General features: G+C 42.3%; 1 protein-coding gene across 2 annotated transcripts in view; it reads left to right on the top strand.

The window, feature by feature from the left end:
- The window catches only part of tmeff2a (transmembrane protein with EGF-like and two follistatin-like domains 2a), a 365596-nt gene that overhangs the window by 97687 nt on the left and 242829 nt on the right, over window positions 1–25080 (top strand). For both annotated transcript variants that reach the window (XM_079517922.1, XM_079517923.1), the window contains one exon: window positions 3768–3952. In XM_079517922.1, the coding sequence (XP_079374048.1) occupies window positions 3780–3952 (173 nt within the window). In that variant the 5' untranslated portion in view covers window positions 3768–3779. The remainder of the gene's footprint in view (window positions 1–3767; window positions 3953–25080) is intronic.

Here is a 25080-nt window from a genome sequence, read left to right as displayed (position 1 = left end):
CTTCCCTGGCTCAGTTATTTGTTGATGTAGAACCGTGTACTTGCTAGCAGGCGTGCAGAGACAGCCAGCAGTAAACAAAGTGTCATTCCCCGGCAAGATAATGGTCTTCCCGGCTGTGTGAATGTTACCGCGTTCGGCATGTGACTCTTCCATTTCTCCAGGCCGTCGGCCGCCATTAGCGCCACCACCCCCCTTAATGCGACGCCCCGCTATACTCTGTGTACCTTTCACAAACACATCATTCACCTCCCAGTGAGACCCACCCACCGCCCCCATTCCCACCACACTTCATTCTGCATCCCACACCAGATGTGCACATGCATGCACCCGATATACCACGTGCAGATTTGTATTGTAACGGCCATTCCCATCCATAAGGAGATTGCAAGTGGGACCCCCAAAAATTGGTGAAACACTTTTTTTTGAAAGCATAAATAACAACATAACACACATAACAAAACTTGTTGGCATGTAAGCACCCATTATGTGAAAATATAGTGTGCAAAATGTCACAAGAAACTTGCATTCACGGCACGCACAAACGCACGTGCGCACACATACACGAGCGCACACACAAGTTGACTATAGTAAGGACAAGGACATTATCCTCATCCCAATGTCCATTTCTCAAATTCTACTGTACACTACTTCTGAGGACATTTGGCCCTCACAAGTGTAGTAGTGCAAGTACACACACATGCGTGCGCGTGGGCACACACACGCACCCACACATGCACATCATGCTTAATGTTCCTCCATTCCCTGCTATTTGCAAGACACATGGCCTCGGGGCGTGTGTGCTTTTAAAGAGAAATGAATAAAAAGGGAAGTGAGAGGAGAGGGGAAGCTATTAGGAGGCAGGAAGTGTCGTGCTGCGCTGTCGGCGTGAGCGAGCGAAGGGCGCGCTAATGTGCATCCCCCCCCTCCCCCCACCCACACACACCCGCTCGTCTGGCCAGCTTACAGTAAGATGTCCTGGGGTCACTCCTGTCTGTCTGTCTGTCTGTCTGTATGTCTGTCTGTCTGTCTGTCTGTCTGTCTTTCCTTAACCACTTTCAACCTCATCGCCACCCCTGTTTCATTTTTCATTATAGGCAACAATGTATTGTAAATACATTTGACAGACAGACAGACATACGTACTGTATAGACATGCAGTTGACTCGTTAAGACCTGAGGCCGATTCTACAAATATCTTCTAAAATCTAAATCAGTAGTTCTCACATGTTCAAGATTCTTCAAACATGTTCACAAATGGCAGCACTGCACAAAGTGAGCTTGTAGATATGCTACTTAGGAATAGCCAGCGCTACATTCTAAAATTACATGCTCAAAACAGTCTACTGTACTGAGAGCTTAGTTTGCTATCCATCATACAAATGTAATTCTGTCTTTCACGCAACTTGAATTTACTCCCCGTTCAAATGCGCTGATTTTACGCCAAACATCATAATAAAAAAATGCATTGCCTCAAATCCATTGTCACTTCAAAGCCGCTGTCATTTTGAAACAGAACACACCGTCCGAGGACTCACTGCACATGGGGACATCTTAAAAAACACATTTTAACCCATTAAGACCGGTGGCAGATTCTAACAAATGTCTTCTAAATCCTAACAGTTTTCTGAAAAAAACCCTCCAAACCAAGTGAAGGACCCCCCTAGAAATTGATGTATGTGGTCACGGACCCCCGTCTCAAATTATTTTGTTCCAAGGACCTCCTGCATACATTCTAAGATTTCCACACACGTTCACGATTCAAAAAAAGTTTTTGAATAGCAAAAGACAAAAGTTTAAGTAATACGGTTGAAGTGGTTAAACGCTAAAATTTACACAGATTCCCACGCATTCCCGGTCTTAACGTATTAATGGCTCGCTTTTGCGTCAGAAATGAGATGATGGCGCGCCAGCAAATGTTGCATCTCTCTCTCTCTCTCTCACTCTCTCTGCTGCTGATGTGTACTGTACAGGAAGGATGGGAAAGAACACAACGTTTTATATCCTCCTCCTCCTCCTCCTCGAAGCTACATTTCCACATCAAAGCCCCGCTCGCTTTGATGTGGTTATGCACTGTTTGAAGTGGGCAAGTGCGATGGGATTAGAGTGTGTGATAAAGCAAGTCGTGGGGACTTTGAATCTGATGTCAGGTATTCTTCCAGATTCCTTTTATAGTCTTTACCGCCCCAGTTGTGAATGCAGATTTGCATCACAATAGCATCTCCATAGTGAAAAGCTCAAACAACAAAACAAGGCTCATTGGAATGCCCGCGGTAAGCAGCAATTTAGAGGGAAATCATGCAAGGAGCGTCTCTTTACATTTACCAAAATATCACAGCGTTTTGTAGACTTCACAGGGTGATGTGGCACTGAAAAAGGGACTTTGAAATTGCCTTATGATATATGTCATATAGTATATTAAGTATAATATAATATAATATAATATATTGCTGCTGTCAGGCAGAACCTTGCATGTCCAAAACTGTTACTTCTCAGGTGGGGAAACTAAGTGTAGGGCAGCAGTGGCTCAGGAGGTAGAGGAATCCGGACGTTCCAGGTTCAATCCCCGCCCCCCCCCCCGTGCCCTCCTGGCTAAGTATCAAAGTGTCCTTCAGTGCAAGACACTGAACTCCCGAGGAGCAGGTCGGTGCCTGGCGTGCAGTTTCCTCTGCCATCTGTGTGCGAATGTGAAGTACGTTGTAAAGTGCTTTGAAAAGTAAGAAAGTCTAGAAAAGATGCTATATAAATATCCTATAGGTCGTATAGGTCGCTTCCAGTCATCCCGGTTCTCCATACGCCAGCTCGTTGGTGCTTTGAGCTCCTGCGTCTTTCTTGAGCACATCCACACATGTTAATGTGGATTATATAAATGCAGTCCATTTACCATTCATTTATGGAGAAAAAATGGAGATACTGTAAACTGTTTCTGCCCGCCAACGACAATACTGTATACCTAATATACTGTACATGACTATAGTGTATGCATGGGATGAACAGTGTTATGTAAGTGTGGTGAATGCTGTGCTTGGCTCAGGAGCATCGGCTGTCAGATCAGCTGTCTATAGAACATTATGTGCTGCTTGGAATAAAGTAGTGCGATGGTACAGGTTCCGGTACTGTGTCTGCTGTGGTGGGTGTTTGATTAGAGCTGATCGCTGTTCATTCTCTAGCAATGAGCTGAGAGACCACGTTGGGACTTTATGGTTGTCACTCATGTTGAATTCCATGCGTTTTTGCAACTTATTTAGACCCGAGGCGTATAAATCCTGAAGTGTTTTCTGTGTTTTCTGCCGAATTTGTAACGTTCACCTCAAAGATTATTTCTCAGCCTCTGTAGCAGATGGAAACTTGAAATAAAAAACAGTTTAGAGGGTATAGAGACACACAGGGACTACAAATGAATACCTTTGGCTTTTGCTGAAAATTACTTGTATTTGCCTTAATTATTTTTGGCCCGGTTGCTAGGCAACGCCTCCGTCAGCCCCAGCACCAGGATTTTTGCACACAGCTCGCATAGACCTCCGTTCAAAGTAGGATGTTCAATGCCTCATATCTCTGAAACTACAAGCGCTGTTCGTGGTTATGAGATCCATCCGTGGTTCGGATGTGATTTGTGATTATCGCATCGCTCCCGACTTTTACAATGGTGGTCTCCATGCCGGTAAAGCGGAAATGAAAATGCTCAAATATACAGAAAAAGCCCTGGAAAGGTTTAACTAGTTTCCAAGTGTTAATGTATAAAAAAAAATCTTCTTCTTCTTCTTCTTCCAGCTAATTTCCATCATGGCTCGCCACAGCGGATCATCTGTTCCCATCTTCTGTTCTCTGCATCTTGCCCAGCCACTCCAGCCACCTGCATGCATGCCGTCTCACCGCATCCATGGACCTCCACCTTCCCCTTCTCCTCTCGCCTGGCAGCTCCATCTTCAGCATCCTGTTTTCTCAATGCCATGCAGGTACACACACGCACACAGTCACACGCACGCCCTGGTCCTTCACATTGGGAAAATTAAATTACTATATTTCTGCTATTTTTTCCTTGATGGAAGATCTCTTGTACAACATGAATCAATATGTCACCAATATTGATGCAACGTGAGGCCTGCCAAGGGAAAGAGTTGGAGTTGGAAAAGGCCAAGGAACTTACAGGATGTGTTTAGCACAACTATATTGGCAGTGGTGTTCAATAGATAGAACTTTTCTTGTGACCACCGCACTCTGACTTATGGTGCGTTACCCGTTCAAATCACAAAATAAACATAATTTTAGTTTAGATCTTTGCATCATGGAATGACAGACGTTTCGGCTATCCAGCCTTCATCAGTGTCTGAATGAATGAACTGATGAAGGCTGGATAGCCGAAACGCAGTCTTGGTGTGCAATGCAATAATCATTTAAAACTAACCAGTAAGACGCCCTAAAGGGCGAGGTATACACTGCTCTGTCAACACTGCTGATGGGACTTTAAGACTTTAGATTTCTGGAGATTACTTCTTGAAATACCGTGTTCACTGCAGTCAAACCCTTTAGTGTTAGCTTCAAGCGCTTGCAGTTAGATACAGCGATGATCAGGTCCCTCGTTCTCGACAAAACCTTTATTTCAGGAGGCCTAAAGCCACGTCAAATCATGATCTTGGCTGGGAGATTTGGCAAAGACTCAACGCTGAGTCTGGGCCAAAATAGTCCACTGTTCGTTTCCAAAATGCTTAGTATTGTAGCCATCGTCGTGCGGCGTGTTGATCATTGTTACAGTACAGTATGTGTCCAAAATAACAGATCTGTAAGCTGTCGACACGCCATGAGCCGTGCAATGGTGGTTTGTATGTCTATTCTTTTGGACACAATCCGTTATGCGCATTACGCATATGGGGTTGAGAGCCAATGATTGATGTAAACTATTAGATTTAGCCAAGTTGGCAGTTGATGATAATATTGATAATAACATTGTAGCTCTGTGTGCTCTCTCACTCACTCTGTATAACAATTGAAACACGCCGACCCAGTTATGGTAGGGTAGGGCCGGGCTTTAATTTTCAGGCCCGATGAGAACTCTTAAGGCTATGTTGGGTTGGCCATGTTCTTTTGGTTTGATACAAAAAAAAAATACTGTGTTGTCTTGTCTGTTACAGAAAGAATGTTCCGATGTTTGCCTTAATCTTATTTATATTGATGCTCTACGTCAAAAATAAATGGAGCTCCTCTTTTTTTGTCTTTGCCTGAGGGCATGTAGTTTATTATTTAAGTTCTGTAAACTGAAAAGTGTATATGGACAGTGCCTAGTGTAGGCTAGATTCAGAGACTATTCAGTTGAGTACTGTTCCAAACCCTCATGCAAACAGTTCAAGTTCTGTTCTGTTCCTTATGTGTTAATAAGAAGAAGAATAACACTATCCTATGATCCTACCACACTGGATTTGTTATAATAAATTAACAGAATACTACATAGGTATGCTAAAACAAATGTATATCCGCGTTCTGTCATTTATCTTTCCATTTCCACAACAATATACAGGAAAACATGGCATATTTTGGACATAGTTCGAATGGTGTTTACTCATTATTAATAAATTTTTAGAACGTAAATGTCTCGGATACTTCTTTTTAGACCAAAAACAAGCTTAATTTGCGGCTCCTTTCTTTAAACGATATCATCCTAGCTTACCAAAAGTATGTTTTGGGTGGATTCAATGACAATCGTGGGACAAGCAGATGTTTACTTCCTGAAACGGCTTTCAATCTAAGAGCCTCGTCAAGTGGCAAGTGCACCGCTCTGAGCCACCACTAGATGGCGGTCAATACCCTTACGTCCAATTATATATTTTAATAATTTTCCAACACTAAAAAAATTGGCATGTAAGCTCACAATATGTTGTATTGGGAAGGGTTATGACCCTACCATCCAAAAGGCACAGCAATAACCGAGACTCATTAGACCAGGTTTTTCCAATCTTCTGTTGTCCAATTTTTGTTAGCCTGTGCGAATTGTAGCCTCAGTTTCCTGTTCTTAGCTGACCCCTGATGTAGTCTTCTGCTGCTGTATCCCATCTGCCTCAAGGTTGTGTTGCTTTCAGAGATGCTCTTCTGCATACCTCGTTCGTAACAAGTGATTATGGCTTTATGTCGGCACAAACCAGTCTCTCCATTCTCCTCTGGGGCGTTTTCACCCACAGAACTTCCACTTACTGGAATTGATTTTCTTTTTTTGTACCGTTCTCTAAACCCTAGATATGGTTGTGCAAGGAAATCCCAGTATTTCAGCGGTTGCTGAAATCCTCAGCAGCCTGTTTGGCACCAACAGCCATTTCCAAGTCAATGAAATCACATTTCTTCCTTATTTTGATGCTCAGTTTGAACTGCAGCAGATAGTTTTGACCATCTACAGGCTTAAATGCATTGACATCGAGGCATTGTAATTGGTGATTAAGAATGTTTTAACATGGAGTTGGAGAAACACACTCAATAATAAAGTTGTTTCTGCTGAGATAGCCTGTCAGTTTGAGTGATGTCATTGTGTATTCTACGTAATGACATCATCGTCAAACAACACTACAATGTCGTCAACACAGCCATGTTCTATAAAAGGAATTGTCAAATAAACAATGTCATTCTGCAACTATAGACAACCATTCCTATTGACCATACCACCTGCCCTCAGAAGGCAGACCGTGTGCTGTGCAGAACAGGGATTCCCATTCCCATATCGACAGGTCTCGTCGGCTTCCTCGACTGGGCAACCAAACCCATTGTGAACCCATCGACTCGGGAGAAATCTGTTAGGATCCACGGCTGGTGTGAGGGATGTTGTGCTGGACAGTGCACCTGGAAGGAGGACCAGAGGGGGACTGTGGTGCCGCTGTGACAGTGGGGGACAAAGTGTACTCGTTCGGGGGGTACCAGTTGAAACACAGGGATCAGATCGGCGTGCAGGTCTTCAACACGGTGTCGTTGCACTGGACCAAGCTCCCTCCGGTGGCAAGTGGAAGAAAACGCTCCCTCAAGGTCCCCTCCACACGCAATGGCCACACAGCCGTGCTCATGGAGCATATCGTCTACATCTGGGGCGGTATTCGGTACTCGGGGGAGTACTGTGACCTGCTTTACACATTTGACGTTCACGCCCACAGGTGGTTGACGTCCCAGGTGTCTGGGACTGTCCCGGAGGCGAGGTATCACCACTCGGCTTGTGTCTTGGGGAAGGTCATGTACATATATGGAGGATACAACAAGCTATTATTATGCACTAATGACATCTACAAGTTGGACACCATCACGATGGCCTGGTCGCTGATTAACACCGTAGGCACCCCGCCACCCGCCTCATCCTGTCACTCTGCCAACGTCATCGGGACGAAGATATTTGTGTTTGGTGGCCAGTATGAGAACAACAACATCAGGGTGTTTGACACAGAGACTGACTTCTGGCTGAGTGCACCTTCGACCATTCGGCTTCCGGAACGACGCTGGGGTCATTCAGCGTTTGCCTACGGCGGAGAGCTGTACATATTTGGTGGCCACAACCTCGTTCAGCAACAGTCTTTCAGCGATCTGTGGAGGTTCAACCCAGAGTCCTTCTCCTGGAGAAAGGTCGAGCCCACAGGGAAAGGTCTGTGCATGCATGACAGTATGTGCTGTTGCATGGTGGGCGATCGTGTCATCCTCTTCGAAGGATGCAATGGAAGCTTCAAACACGCCAATGTCCTGTACATCTTGGACTTGCGTCCCAGTATGAAGATGCTATGCAAGCTAGCGGTTATTCAGTATGGTCTGGAGCAGTCGGAAATCCCGCTGGACGTCAGGTGGGAACTGGCAGCCATGAGTAGGCTACCAGCAACAACTTTTGGAAAACTAAACAAAACACAAGATCTGGATGAGTCGGAACGACCACACGACATCAAGTGCGAACTGGCAGCCACGAGTAAACTAAACATTAAAAGACTAAAAATAGCAAAACAAAAAAACAAATCACCAAAAAAACATAATACAAATAATAATGCCCTGGGCTCGCTAGGAATGCAAAAAGTGAAACTACTAAATTAATAAAGAGAGGAGATCTTATCAAACATTTTAAACGTAGCATATTCTGTACAAAACGTTCCTTGGCCTATAGTACACTAATCGGCCCAGCAGATTGTGAGCTCACCCCGGACAAACGCACACAAAGACCCTAGAGCAAAGTTTATCTGCTCCAGGGACCACCAGGGGTTCAAATGGACCCCCTATGGCAGGGTGCCATGGACCCCAACATGATATTAGGCTATTTAGGAATAAACTACTTTATTTTTTGTTTTCCTTTTTTTATGAGCAGTCATTTAGTGATATCGAGAAGAAAATTAGGTTTACCTCAGGATAATGAATGAAACTAATTAATCACTTTATGTATAACATCAAAATTAAAATCTGTACAATCAACAAGCCCCGCAGTCAACAACAAACTACTACAAATACATGTTCGAAAAGGAGTAGGACGATGTCGAAAACATATTGTGAAAGTTAAACGTATGAGTTATATTTAAGTCACATACTGTAGAAACATGATAGTCTTTGATATGATTCGGCCAGGGATTGAACCTTACTGGGTGGACACTCTAACCTCAAGTAAGGCCACTAAGCTGGTTGGTCGGTTTTATACTCAGGGTTGCAAAAAGTTTATTTTCACAGAATTCGCACAAAGTAAGTAGTTCGCTGTGGCCCTCCAATGAAGTGGAACTATTTTTAGAGAGATGTTCAACTATCAGCCAAAAAGCTGCAAAATTCAACAAATTCAAGTAGCAGCCCCTGAAAGCCAAACTCTCTCACCTCTATGCTAATAAATGTGATGAACTCCACTGCCACACTCCTGGCGTCTGCTGTGCTCACTAATGCACAGATCCAATGCTTTTTTTATTGCAATGATAAACATGATGGACAGACTGCATATGTTGCCCAAAAGTCTATGGTTTGGTTAGCCCCTCAACAGAAGTAAAATCATGTTTTTCAGGGTCTGGCATCCATCTGTCAGCTCAGATAAGACATTTGAGTCTGCATTTAAAGAAATGGAAGTGATTGATGTATACTTTCTGATACATTAGAATTTTGTCATTTAAATCAAAGGAACATGCTTAGAAAGAGCTTGAAAGAGCGTGTGAAAAGGGAGTAGAATGAATGAATGAATGAATGAATGAATGAAAAAATACCTAAAGTTTGAACTACTGTAAATAATTGTACTTTTATGTAGACAAGTGAACCTTTTTTTGTCGATAAGAACGCGAAACAAAATACATCAGTCGTATAATAATCAGTGCAAACTTCCAGGCAGTATATAGGCTATTGTATTGGTATTCTAGTTCTGTTTTATAGATGTCATGTCAGGTCTTAAGCTTTGGTTACTGTTGCCTGATATTATGATCTAAATTCCGAGTAAAGAATACATTTATATATAAAAAATGAGAGGCACAAAAACATTTCAAGCACTCATCCCACCAAGGAAATCAAATCTGCAACACTGAATCCCTCTGCAGCTAAACCCGCTGCCTTTATAAACGCAATGTATCCATCGTCACAATTTGTTTTTGATGGCAGGACATCGCCTCAACCGAGGTAATCAATACAGATTGAGAGGAGCGACATTGGATAGGCCCATTCTCACAAAGCTTACTTCACAGACACAACTGTAGATGCCGTTTTAAGTTTCGCATATCATAAGCAGTGTAATAATATTGTATATATCGATTGGGTTATGATGAATAGTTGAATGTGATGAGAGCTAGCTGTCAACGCTTCTCAGTTTCTTCCTCTCTGTCTGTTTGGCGGTGTGCAGGGAAATCATTTTCAGAACAGGATTGCAAATGTAGTCTAGTAGCCAGCCCATAGAGCCCCATTGTGAACCCGGACATGTTGAGTACACCGTTTTATGTTAGAAATGTTTAGTATGGGTCCCCAGCATGTAGAAACTGCCGAATGCTAACTTGCATATGTTGAGCAATTTTTATAATTGGCATAATCTGTGACCATACCATTAACAACATATAGAAGGCAAAATATTCAAAATGTCATCATGCTTTATGTAGCATTTGACGTGTCAAACTAGGGGGTTTTCATGATGCTGAATCCAGTTCAAACATTAGTTTTGAAGTCTGCATGGTCGTTTTAAGCCCAATTAGTGTTTTTTTTGCAAAGCTAATGCTTGGAATGGATCAACATGTCCGGGTTCACATTCTGGCTACTAGACTAATAGGGCTCATTTAGTTCACTGATTTTAAGCAGTGGTTCTTAAATGACCCCCAATTAATATGTACTTGGCCGCAGACTCAAATCAGAAACGTTGTTGTGCCAGAGACCCCCATACAAGATTTGTGATATCATTACTTGTGCAAGCAGAGCGTGTAAGTACTGCGATCGGCTGGGTATATATGTCGGTGTACTCCACCGGCCAATAAGGGACCACTGTTCTTGATGACATAACTAAAGTACGTTTCAAGGAAGGTCAATAACGGATCTAAAGGATTTAGAATAGCAGAGAACTCTAGGACTCAGACCAGCAGTCATACCCAGACAGCAGCAGATAACTCTGCTTGCGCACATGTAGGCCATACATGGCCTACTTGTGTGCAAGGTGCAAGTTGGCATATTGAGAGAGTGCATTTCTAGTTTATATTTATTTATTTACAAGATTTACAGATTTACAAGATAACAATGTGTCGCAGATCGTCAATTATCAAATTAAACAGATTCCGATGATATGGTTTTGATGCTATATCAACTCATTTGGCTGGGGACCCCATGAAACCCCCACGAGGACCTTGTGGGGGTGGCCGGACCACACTTTGAGAACCACTGTTTTTAGTCACTTAAACCTTACAGCATTTTGATACCAGGGCCCACTATTTATTCTGCATTTGAGCCACGGACCACCATTTGAAGAGGTTTAGTCTCTCAAAAGTAAATGTTGTTTTGATGAACAATCAAAAAATGAACAATAATTTAACTCTTGAGAGCGTAAAATGAAACCAAATGCGCCCGTATTGGTCCATTTGGTTTCATTTTACGCTCTCAAGAGTAAAAGGGTCCATTTGGTTACCAACTCTTCCATCATTTAGCTGGGGACCACCTGGAACCCTCTGGTTGAAAACCACTGACCTACAGTATAAGAAAGAAAGAAAGAAAGAAAGAAAGAAAGAAAGAAAGAAAGAAAGAAAGAGCACATGTGACACTTGAGCTTGTAGATCTGCAATTCTCTCCGAATGTGCTTCTATTTTTGGCCAAATGTTCTATATTCTGCCCAGAACAAGGGAATGAAGGCTGTAGGGTTCATGTGGTTTCATACAGGTACAGAGGCATCAATCCTAATCATTTCTTCATCTGTCACGTGTATGGATTTGCGTCTGGTGCTGAATGACTCAGTGGAGCCATGGGAAAATCAACCCTGGAGGTTTATTTACACCCAGAGAAGAGAGAGAGAGACTCCCATTAGACATTTCTCACATGCCACTCCTCTTCATTTGGCTTAAGCCCTTATCAGCAGGGAATGGGGAAATTGGAAAAGGCTTTTGTGTGCCAGGCAATCACTGGCGTGTGTGACTCCACTGAGAGCACAATATCTCACAATAATAAATGCTGATCAACATTTTTGCTGTCACTCATTCTCTTTTTTTCTTTAATGGCATTCTGCTTATAATGATTTGATGCTGCGTTTCTTGAAACGTCCTCGGAAGAGAATTCACATCAAATGTACCTGGTGAACAAAGACTTTTGTTTAACAGATTAAAACCTGGAAAGCATCTGTGTCATTTTCAATTTAGCTTTATTTTAGCACGCACACACACACACACACACATTGTTGTGCTAAATATTGCACTTCAATGCAAACCAATGTGATCTATTGTTGACTGATAATAACCCCAGATTGTAGTTATGTCTCTCTGTATAATGTGTATATAGACATAGACATGACGATCAAGTACAGTATTTTGTGATCTTCCTTTGTTGTTGCCGTCTCTTTACACCACTGAGGAAAGGTCACTGTGAGATGGGAAGAATATCACAACATGTCTCAAGACTTAAAAGTGTAAAATAACACTGCTTTTAAATTAAGATTCAAATATGTATGCCTACTGGCTATGCTTGCTGTGGTCACCCAATTAAAATAGTTTTCTTTCACGTTCAAGAATAATGAAGACATGGTTGTAGTTTGTGGAGTTTTTGGTGAACATTGCCTATCCGTCTGAAAAAATGTTCGCTGCTCATTTAAAAAAATGTTAAGCTCTTGATCTAAGCTGTGCTTACGTTGTGCGAACTAGATGCATTCATTGCGATTAGATTTGGATGTCCGTCATGTCGATGCCCACTATTGAAAATAGACTTTGAAAATGAAGCCTTTTGCTCGTATTGTATTCATTATCTATTATCTATAGGCCTATGTGTTGTTTGAATGCAAGGTTTAAATGAAGGTTGAATAAATGAGTGAACATTGAGTCTGAGTATAGCTTTCTCATTCAACAACATCATGAAATATAATAATGACCCTGAGGCTGATAGAGATGCTTCTGCCTTCTAATTATAGGCTGTCAGCCTCACAAAACTTGACAACTCGGTGGAGTGTTTCTGCTGTATACTTTATTTTTTTCTTCTGTTTTTCCAATTGTCTAAGACTTCATCGCTACGTGTCTAAACCCCCAATGTGGTGTGTTCTCGCTTTCCCATTTTAAGCTGCAAGCTATGTTATGCAGCCAAAGTCTTTACGCCAACTTTGTTATGTTGTTGTGAAGCAGGTTTTTTTTTACTAATAATTGTATGAAAAGATTTCCATTTAGCAAAGAGATTGCTGGGTAGATAATATAGAAGAGCTTTGGTGAGTCTGCAAGTGAGCTGTATTTGTAATGAACGGTTAGATTTAACACAACTTTTAAAAGAGAAAACATGGATACATGACAGTAATACCCAGTGGTGGAAAGCACATTTACAAGAACTGTACTTTCAAGGCACAACTGTATACAATTTCAAGGCTCATTAGTGTTTCTATTGTTTCAATACTTTATATCTCCACTACATCTCAGAGGCAAATATTTACTTTTTACTACACTACAATTACTTGAAAACTCTATTTACTAGTTACTTTGAAGATTTAAATGACTATAGGTCTGGACCGCTATAGGGCCCTCACACCTACATTGCACTGCCGATCCAACTGAAGCCACATCCAGACAGATACGTTTTAAAGAAATGTCAGTCGTCAAAAACCGTACACACATAATTGTCTCAAGAAATGTGTGGGTCCATATGAAACCACAAAAACGCCACACACCCACTAAATACGCCTGTAGTATATATATTCCCGGCCTGTAAGTGGCGCTGTAGCTGCCACAAAGCACCAAAAAGAGAGAGGAAGACATACAACTCAAGCTGTGACATAAACCATAACAGTCGGAGAATGTTCTCCATGTCCACTTGTTGCTGACGGTGGTCGTATAGGAGCAGTACATGTTGCTGTAAAAGCCATATCGCGTAGAGTAGCTTCTGCAGCACGAACTGATGCTGACGGAGGGGGCTATGGCGTCATCGGTTCAGGAAATATGCGTGCCAGTATTTGTTGTACACACAGAGACACAAGGGTTGCATCTTCAGATTTCTTCTAAAAAATTAGAGTATTCTGTCACCCAACACACCGGCTATGTGTGGATTGCAATACGAGTAAAAACTTTAGCGGATTGCCTTCCCAACGGCTCTCCCATGAACCAAGTGTAATCCTACTGTAAATGTGCTGAATATGTGTGTATGTCTGTAATCCACGTAACTCGAGAACCGTTTGCCGACTTCAAATTTGCCATAGGCATTCCACACTGAGTGCAGTGCCCTTTGTGGAGTCCATCGGATAGCCGGTTGACCAGAACCAGTGTTCTAACCAACACTATTCTATTGATAAATGGGTGTATATTCTCTGTGTTCATGTCAAGGCATGGGTTTGTGTTCAAATACAATGTCCACGTATTTGCCAGAGAATCACTGTGTTTACTCATTTATATCCATAATAATAAATCGTTCACTTAAAAAACCTGCACTATCCACAAGTTTCACACATATTTAATGTATTATGCTAAATAGTTACTGTATCGATTTCAAATCATTGAATTGTGACCGGTGGCCGAAAGAGTGACATAGAAACTTTTTATCTACTTCACACTAGCCCCTCATGAAACTACTTCTCCCCAAATTCATTATGTGACTCTTTCGGCCACCGGTCACAATTCAATGATTTGAAGTAGTGTGTGTGCGTGTGTGCGTGAGAGGGGGCTCAGAGGGGCAGGGAAGAGTGGCTTTGCTCAACTTGATTTATTATACTTCTTTTCTCCACTCTGATGAAGGTACATGTTGGATATATCATGCAGCCTTACTGTAAATATTGATTTTCGATTATGACATATTAAAATCGATTTTGGAGACTCCCACGATTAATCGGAAAATCGATCACCTAGTCTAGGTGCTCTTTGCAAATATATAGGTGTTTAAATCATGCAAACCCTCTCCTCTCCTGAAAACTGCCCAGGAACTGATCTCGTTGTACTTTTTATATAGAATAGGCTATATAGTTGGTCATACAGTGAGTTTTGACATTATGCTGCTGATAATATAGTTAAACTTTTATGTTTTGAGACACATGGAAGGAGGAGAAATCACAGACTGGTAATTCATAATAATAATAACTGTGCCAAAAGGGTGCAGTACTTAGTTTAGACAGTTTTTGGTTTAGATTAGTCATTGGTTAGACCAGTCATTAGTCCTACAACTACAACCTCTCTCAAACCCTCACCCTAAACCTAACCTCCCACGGGGCAGCACACCTAACCTTAACCCATGTCTAACCCCTTGAGTGGCAGTTGCGCTCCAGTGCTACTTTTATGTAAGTACTTCTTCCACCACTGGCCCAATGCTCATTATTTAGGAGGAAATATGCTTAGAAAATAATGTAAGCTTGGCAGTCCCTCAAAAACAACCTCCATGGCTATAACGAAGATATAGCCTCCTTGAGCACAATAACGTCTGTCTGTCTGTCTGTCTGTCTGTCTGTCTGTCTGTCTGTCTGTCTGTCTGTCTGTCTGTCTGTCTGTCTGTCTGTCTGTCTGTCTGCTTTTGTGTTTTCTCTATTCTCTCATCCCGACAAGGATCAATAAATACTGTAAGTGTCTCTCTTTCCACCCAAAAAGATCACAATGACAAATGTCTTGCGGTTAATTCACAGTGTGGCCACCAAAGATAAATGGCCGAGTCATTCTGTCATCCATGTCGTCTGCAAGGCAGAGACCAATCCTTCATGTGCTTGCCTGGGGAGGGATGGGATTGTCCTGGGGGGTGAATTGTAGAAATCAGTGGTTCTCAACCTAGGGTTCCGGGGCCCACCAGGGGTACAAATGGGGAACTGACCCATACCTGGTCTGTAACCCTGATAGTGTAAAAGAATGGAACCAAATGCCATGGTTCAATTTGTACACTCTCAGAGTTAAATTAACACTGAGGATTATGTGTGTGGATTGGTGTTCCATGAAAAAAGACAAAGAGACAAACACAATAGAGGGTATGTGCATGCTTAAAGTGAATGGCACATCGAGTGGCAAATCGAGTGGCAAAGCAACATGCAAAGTGAGTTTAACCTTGTTTAATGTTGTTTAATGCAATCAGATAGGACTTTTCTGTGTGGATGTATGGGCTGTCAAGGCCAGAAAGTAGTTTTTTGCCACTCAGTCGGCGTTCCTGCATAACTTCCTGGTTTGATGATGATGTCACGCGCATACCCTCTATTGTGAAATGGGTGTCCGTGGTCTAATCCATGTCAAAATGGAGGGGTCCTTGAAATGCAATTAAAAAAAAAAAGAAAATCCACTTAATAAACCTATTCTGGGAGTCCCCATCAACACAGTATACAATTCTCAGTATTTATTTAACTGTGAGTGTGTAAACAAATGTGTCCCATTTGTACACATTTGCGTTACAGACCTGTAAGGAGTCTGAATACCTCACAATTGTACTTAAGTACAGTACTTACTAAAGTAAATGTACTTAGTTACTCTCCACCACTGCTAGTAGTAACTAATGTTTTCAAATAAATGTAGTGGAGTAAAAGTGCAATATGGGGATCCGAGATGCAGTTGAGTAGAATTAAATGTTTTGGAAATTGGAAATACTCAAGTAAAGTACAAATACCTAAACATTAAGTGCATAAACAGTAAGTGATTAATTATACTTAGTTACTTTCCACTACTGTACAGTTATATTGGCCTGTGGGCCAAAACCGCCCCCCACTGGGGAGCTTGTAGCCCTAGCTGGAACACATTCCATATTCAAAGTATAACATCTAAGCTACCAATTAGAAGAGATGAAGATGTCTGTGAATCACTCATGGTTACAAATGAACGCTGCATTTGCAGTCGTGAACTGTCTGGTACAACCAAATGCGGGTACGTGTAATACTTGGTGAGCAATTTATGGAGACCATCCACCACTCTGACAATAGAAAAATGTATGTCCTAATTTGCCATTAAATGTCATTGTGCGTAATGCGTAATTGCCATCAAACTACACGGTGGCTGATCAATGCAAAGCAGAAATGTGTATTCCTCAGGTTATAATTGTATTGCAAAACACTACCAGTGTTATACAATTACAATTACAATTTAGGCATTTAGCAGACACTCTTAATACAGATCGATTTACAGTAAGCAAGAACATCACATGGTTATAGATCGAGTTCTATAGAACAGTAAATCAAACACAACCCATCATTCATTTGATTACCTGCAGCTTTTTTTACCTGAAATGCAAACCATTTACACAATCTGCCTAGAGTTTCATGCCTGTTTAACCACTTTCAAACCAGGTGTTCTTATTTTGGGCATGCCATATAGTAAAACATTACATATTATCAATATACATATTGTCAAATGTATTGTCAAAAGTCTTCCAAAGGGGGAAGAAATCACCCACCCCCCACATTATTTTTGTAATTGTGGTTAAAATAAAATATTGCACACTTTCCTATCATCCACCTCCATTACACTGTGTCCACAGGACATGAATAACTTCCAAGCAGCCGTTGTCCTTCTCAGAGTCCGCAGGGGGAACGTAGAGCCACTCTCCTATCCAGTGGAGCAGGGCCTCATGCTGTAGTGTACTGTATACCACACGTCCAGGCCGCCACGCCACGCCTTCTCCTGAATTCTGCTGCACGGTGCCTCTCCACGCTCCACCGGAGACAAGAGGGTGTCTCTGCTCCCCGGGTTCCCTCACGCCGTGGAGTCTGGCTGAGGGCTCCCATCCATCATCCTACCCTCGTCTTTGACCGTGATCATCGTCCTCCACGCCTCTTTTAGCCCCCCATAGGACAGGACACAACTCCACTTCCTCTCACTCTCTCTCTCTCTCTCTCTCTCCCACCCACACTGCTCCTCTTTTCCACCCTTATTCCAGCTATAGGTCTCGCCGCACCCTGGATCCACTCATCTCATCACGTTAGACAGTCAAGATTTTCTGTGGGTTGTAACAGTTAACCAAAGTATCCAATTTAAAAAATGTAACGATAGCTAATCTTACTGTACATGCTGACATTGCAATTTGATTGATTACAAAAAACATTATTTTATTTTATATTTTTTTCCCCGTGAGGCACAGATGTACTGTTCGTACGTACAGACAACTCTGAAACACAATGCCTCCACTCCGTCGCCGACATGGAGGCATAAGAATGAGGCAGAATGTCACAGTCTCACCTGCAAGTCACAGTCTCACCTGAACGACTCGGAACACAATAGTTCCGCCTTAGAGAATTGTCGTTCCTACCTAAACCACTGCGCTGAAACTTACACAGAGGCAGTTATAGCGGACCCCAGCAGATAATACAAATGCAGCTGGTAATTAATTGATTTACTCAATTCTTGTTTTTCTTCTTCTTTTTCTGCAAATTGTCTTGCAAATATTGGTAGTTGTGGTTTTTTTTTGGTGAAGATACTTTTGTTTACTGTGCAGATTGAAACAATAGTTACTGTGCAGATTGAAACAACAGCCCGCATCCCCGGCCGCGATGCGGCCTGCTCAGGCAATCATTTCCATTATAAAACAGCCTCAAATCCAATAAATCCCAATCAAAACAAAGTCAGTAGTGACTAGTGAGGTGATTATATTTCACCCCGGGGGTTCCATACTGCAACCTCAGAACACGCAACTGAATATTTTACTCTTAGGAGTCGCCAAAATAAAACACCAGCAAGGTACCTTTGCAGAACTTCTGCTGACTGATCAACCAACCTTTCTTCCACAGCCTTCAATGAAGCTTTTGAACGTGTTGGCATATTTAAAATGGATTCATAACATTATGTGACATTCATATTCACCATGACACCCCGAAATGAATCACGTGCCCCTATTTGGGGTATATTGGTCATATAGGTGAACTGTAGGTAAACAAAAAAGGTGCTGTATATCTCAAAGGTGCTGTAAGACCCATTGACTTACAACACATTTTCAATGAATATTGTAAACAGGGACATATTTTCCAAATGATTTAGGTCAGGTATTCTGTTGAATGAATGAATGAATGCTGGAGCATAAAAACAAACCAAAGTCAAACAAAAGACGTGTCAACATATCCAAATCTCCCCGTCTCAACTCCAATAAGTACTCAACAAGTAAAAAAAAAAAAAAAAAGAAAAGAAAAAAAAGCTGAGTGCCAGACGCTGGAACAGTCATAAAACCTCCAGTGAATTGCACTAGCAGCTGGCAGGGAAACCACCTTGCAAAGTGAACCTGATTCACCTGATGATGGGGTGTCATCTGGATCGGAACCAGTGTGACACTGCTGGAAGAACTACAATATAGTGTAAAATGTTTGTCGACTACCTTTTTTCACTGACAAAAACTACATAAAAAGTAAATAATAACTGTGCTATGTGGACTAAAACTAAGACTAAACATGTTGACGGTATCGTCGACAAATAAAAACTACGCTAAAATGTTAGGGAGGGACATAGTGGAGAAAAGATCTAGTAGAACTAAAAGACAAAAAGTTGCAGATCTACAAGCAGATCTACAAGCTCACAACGCGTTATTTTCAGCATGCAACCAAGGGTAAATTCAGCCATTACGGTGCCATCAAGGCCAGGCCAAAATAAGTGTATGTCGGCAAACGGTGTACTTTACTTGTGTCAAAGATAGCAGATCTGCAAACTTGAAACTGTCGACAATGGACCAATTTCTGAGCTAATGGTGTTGACGTGACGTCACTCCATAGACATGACATGTTAAAATACCTACATTCAGAAGCCATAAACAACGCTTTTTCTGAAGGTAAACTTTATTCTATTTTTGTAGCTGTTTTACCATCTTGTTTTCTTCATAATAATATTGGTCTTTTACATTTTAACATTTGGAAACAGCCTTAAATGGTGCAGAGAAAGCAGGTAGGGATGTAGCTCTGGTCCATGAGTAAGGCTATGGACCAGAGCTACATCCCTACCTGCTTTCTCTGCACCGTGTGTGTGTGTGTGTGTGTGTGTGTGTGTGTGTGTGTGTGTGTGTGTGTGTGTGTGTGTGTGTGTGTGTGTGTGTGTGTGTGTGTGTGTGTGTGTGTGTGTGTGCGTGCGTGCGTGCGTGCGTGCGTGCGTGCGTGCGTGCGTGCGTGCGTGCGTGCGTGCGTGCGTGCGTGCGTGCGTGCGTGCGTGCGTGCGTGCGTGCGTGCGTGCGTGCGTGCGTGCGTGCGCGCGCGCGCGCGCGTGCGTGCGTGAGGCTGCACAACAGTGACACTTGGTTGTGAAAACGCAATTTTCGTGCTCGGACAGACCCAGCCAGCCAAGGACGGACACACAAAGCTCCATAATGGAGTGGTTGCACCAGTCAAAAATATTGACATATTTACATGGTACCTGAGATATTAAATGTGTGTGAGCATAGCAGCAGATGTAAACGGTGCATGTCATGATATAGTTATGATTCTGAACATTAGTTAAGGTCCTAGCAACAAAAAAAACGCTGCGTGGATATTAGTCTCGTCCCTCTCAGTATTTGATCATATTTGAATACTGGGCTCTGGTTGGTTATAGCCTGGTTCTTGACAAACCTTTTTCGCCGTCACCATTTCGGCCGTGAAGTCCTACCACAATATTGAGAGTTAATCTGCCTGGGGCAATATGAATTGCAACTGGCTACGCGAGGCGAGAAGAAAAAAAATCACATCAGTGTGTTGTACATGGGATTACGTGCCAAATGTCAGTGTGTGACGGCCGCATAATCCACATAAAGTAGGCTCACACTGGTGTAATCCGCAAGTAGGTCCACGAGGAAGAGCAAAGGGAAAGGAAAAAAAATAGTCACATATTTGTATAATCCACAGATGTCCAAGGAAGAGCTAAAAATCCAAGTCACTTGTTCCTGCATGGTATAATTGACAGATTTAAATTGTCAATTTGAATAAAAATGACAAAGTTCTCCTACACGCTGCAAATTAACTCGCGTCCGACCGGGGGGAAATTGACTCATCATGCTCCACCACTGGTCATTTTTCCACTCAGGAATAAAACGGTTTCTTTGTGTCAGTGGCACAGTTGCACAGTGTGAGCGGCAGTCATTTCTTTATTTTATCACATTTATTTTTGTCAAGCCTTTAAGTATTTGATCAGGTCTGAAGCGAGTGGCACAGACAGTGGGGTTTATTGTGTGTGTGTGTGTGTGTGTGTGTGTGTGTGTGTGTGTGTGTGTGTGTGTGTGTGTGTGTGTGTGTGTGTGTGTGTGTGTGTGTGCGTGTGCGTGTGCATGTGCGTGTGCGTGCGTGCGAAATGTGCTCAGCCATTCATGAGATGCAGTCATGCACTTTTCATTTCCTTCTCAAGTTCACTGCTGTTGTTTTGGATAATAGTAAATTGTGTAAGTGCCCTCTCACCCCATTCGTGTTAAATATCTCTATATTGTGGTAGCAACAATCATTGCTATAGTTGTTCAGTATTAAACATGTCTCTTCAGTAAACATGCATTCTCATGTTGATACCAATTTGAAGTACAATTGGAAGTGATTATATACCAAGAACTGATCATTCAGTTGAAGCTGATAAGTATATATATTTTCTTGTTTATTTCTTTTAAATTTACCACCAAATAAATATATAAACTCGAAAATATTGTACCTAAGAGTAAGGACACAACGCAGGCTCGCTTCAAGCCAAAATAAAATGTAGTATAAATGTAGTAAAAATGCAGTTTCTCGGTCTGTGTGTTGTGTGTGGATGTAGACTCGCCTCCGGTTGATCAGATGGGCAGCACCTGTTTATTTTTTGTATTATGTATTGATTTTTTTAGGCCAGTTTTGAAAGAAACCAGCGATTCTCATGATCACCCTGTAATGCAATGGTTTTTATACCAGTGGTCCAGGGACCACCAGTGGTCCTTTTTTTTTTTTTTTAAAGATATTTTTTTTGCGGCTTACGCCTTTTATTGGTTTTTGAAGGGACAGACAGTAGGCTGACAGGAAACGGGAGAGAGATGGGGGAAGACATGCAGTAAAGGCCGTGTCGGGCTCGGGAGTCGAACCCGCGGCACACTGCGACTGGATCACCAGTCGGGTGCCCAGACGGTTACGCCATCGCCTGGGCCACCAGTGGTCCTTGAGCGGATTCCAGCTAAATGATGGAGAGTTGTTAACCAAATGGACCCTAATTAGATCTTTAACTTTTGAGAGTGTAGTGTGAAACCAAATGGACCTTTACGGGTCCATTTGGATTAAATTTACTCTCTCAAGAGTTGAATTGTTGTTAAACATCTGCATTAATTTACAAGAAGTCTACACAATTAGAAAATGTAGAAGAATTGTAATTTTGATCAACGTTTGCCTGTTATCTCTCCTATATGGTACCAACACCAATACAGCATGGAATTGTGGCCAAAATCTTATATAACAATAACAAAATATTCTTTTGCTTTTGGTCCGAGAGGCTAAATGTCAACAAATGGTGGTCCATATGCCTCAAATGCTGAATTAATAATGAACTTTTACATGAAAAACGGTTGAAAACCACTGCTCTAATGGAAGGTGTCAGGACATTCCACATTTTGTCATTTTGACATTATCAGCAGGCGGTTTTGATTTCTATTTCAGTGTGTTCGCTTTCCAGTAAAGAGAGAGCTGGGCTGCACTTTGTCACCATGGATGATGATGTCATTGGTATCGGCATGGTTTTTGTCCGCAGCTCACCGACCAGACACAGAGTGAGGAGGCAGGAATGGTGCCATCTGATAATGGCACCATTACGGAGGAGCGATTAGATGAAGATAACGTCGAAAATGGGCGAAGTGCTTCCTAAAATATATCGTCTCTGTCGTGGTGGAAAGCTCACATGTCCAAAAGTGTTACTTTGCGGCACGATACCGGCGAGCATAGACTGGCATACTCCCCGGCAGCTCTTCTGTTACTGGTTATCGGAACAACTCTGCGTGCGTGCGTGCGTGCGTGCGTGCGTGCGTGCGTGCGTGCGTGCGTGCGTGTGTGTGTGTGTGTGTGCTGAAAACCACAGTATGTGAGGTTGCCCTGTGCAATTTTGATTACGAGAGACAATCTGTTTTTTTTTTATTCATATGATGTTCAATGCCAAAAACACAATTAAATCATTAATCACAATTATTTGTAAGACAATTAATCGTCAACGTAAATTTGTAATCCACACAGAAACAATTCCCCGGACTGTCAAATACGTTTTATAATGGCACAGTACGGTTTGCTTAGTTCTCGTTGTCGCTGTGTTATGAAAGAAGCCGCATACCCCAAAACAGCAGATCTACAAACTTACAACATTGCATAGCGAGTATTAGCGACGTGTTGTGCTCATGAGCTTGTAGATCTGCCATTTTCCCCTCTCAGTATACGTAAATCAGCCTCTTCCTCCGCCGAGCGCTCACCTGCCACCAGTGTAATTAAACAGGACAAGGATATTATCACTTTCCTAACTTGTTTATTCAAGCGACAACACTATTCATCGTTCAAACAGACTTTTTTTAATCTCCCGCGGCTTAAGTAACTATCAGTCATCAGCAGGCAATTAACAACGAGCAATGAGGTGGTGGTCGCTCTCTCTCTCTCGCCTTAGATACAACACTGTTTAAATCCCAAACGTAAACAAATCGATCTCTTTGTTTATTTAATTACTTTTTTCCCCCCGTCTTTTTCATTCTTTTACTCAAGTAACTGCAAAGAAGTGGCCTCGTGAGGGAGAGTGGAGTGTTTTTGTTGTGAGGCCAACGCATGCAGAGCTATAAAAAATCGCTTTGACATGTGGCTGGTCGGGGGAATATAGCAGTCTTGGGACGGGCGCGTGCAGAGATGGATTTTCTCCGGTTATCTCGGGGAGGAACCTAACCAACTGAAAGGTGACCGTATAGCAGCCGGCGGGGGGAAATATATTGGCTACTTCTGGGAAAGAGCTGACTTCAGACACACAGAGTATAAAAAGGCTGTCAGACAAGTGACTGCATGCAGGCCTGATGATTCCCTACACCCCACACCTGAGACCCACTTTCCCAAGTATATTGTTGTTAACGCTTTACGACACTCCTATGGTATCCCTTTACGGTAACACACTCACAGGTATACGCATGTGCAGTGAGCGTGGAACCTCAGATGTGAATTGTGGAGGGAACTGGTGTTTACATGTTGTGCTGGTGGAGAGAGAATAAAAGTGAATGAAACAGAATAAACGTTGTGTTTATAAAGTGAATATTAACATCAACATATACAGCACCTTTAAAAAACATACACACATGCACGTCCATGCACGATGCATTGTGACTGTGAGGCTTTTAGATGTGCTATTTTTAACAGTTTGACATATTTTGGGGAACATCTAGTCCTTTTATTCTGTACTACTGCCTGGGAACCTGATGAATGTGTGGCCATGCCATGGCAGGCTACTTTAGTACTGCACGTATGTTACTGCCAATACTTTTGTACATTCAGATCTTTAATACAGGCCATTTACTTGTAACAGAGTATTTTTTATGCTGTTGTATTGCTACTTTTACTTAAAAATAATAATAACTAGAAAAAGTGCCCATCTGGGCACAGGTCTCCACCAGGAGGATAGGAGTGTGTGTGATGTTTGGCAAAATGTTTAGATGTTTAGAATTGTGCAGATCTGTGTTGATCACATGACTATGGAGATAGTGTATACAGAATTGTGTGATTTATGGATAAAATGTGTACGAGTTATCTACAGAAATGTGTTTTGCCTAAATCGGCCTCATGGTGGCGCTATAACAGGCCATTGAGGAATATTTGGGGCAGAGGTTCGTCGTTGGCATCCAGGGAGTGTGTGCGGTGCCGGAGATTAGCTGATAACGGACGGACGGAAGGACGGATGGAAGGACACACACACACACACGGACGGAGTGCAAAACATACTCTCTCCCCATGCCTTCGGCCTGTTGGAGACAATAATAATAATCTCAGTATTTCTTCCACCCAGAAGTTATACAGCAGCAACCTTATACTGATACCAATCGATGAGAAATGTCTCCTGGTTTGCACTGAGGCCGAGCAACAAACTTTAAACCTTCCACGGACGTCAGTCATGCAGTACATCGTACATCAATACTTTTCATACAGTTCACTTTTCACAAATTGAGGTTTCAAGTGGGGTGTGCCGTGATCCACACGCCTTTCCGGAGGGCTGTGTAACCCAGGAGGGGGAGAGGAACCGGCGGAACGCACGCACAAAGGATCTTCAACACATCGCAAATAAAGACTCGAAATGCACACCCCTCTCTCTCTCTCTCTCTCGCACACACACACACACACACACACACACACACACACACACACACATAGTCAGCCACTCGCGCTAGAGTCTGTTATTTTGGGGTCAGGACTGTAGTACAACTGACTGAGAGAGGTTGTTTGAAATTGATGGAAAAGGTGACGGAGACAGATCAAGAGAAACAAGTTGCCTGGTCATTTCCACTCCCATTCTTGAAAGTTGAATCGTTGCGGTCGGGCAGAAACCTTGTATCTCATTTTACAAGCGTGTCACGTGAAAGTAGCGAAAATAGACCATGTACAAGATAACAACGTGTGTCACAAATGACAACA

This window comes from Electrona antarctica (genome assembly GCF_951216825.1).
Source record: "Electrona antarctica genome assembly, chromosome: 13".
Taxonomy (NCBI): domain Eukaryota; kingdom Metazoa; phylum Chordata; class Actinopteri; order Myctophiformes; family Myctophidae; genus Electrona; species Electrona antarctica.
The sequence above is the reverse complement of the archived record's forward strand: the minus strand, read 5'-3'. Positions and strand labels throughout refer to the sequence as shown.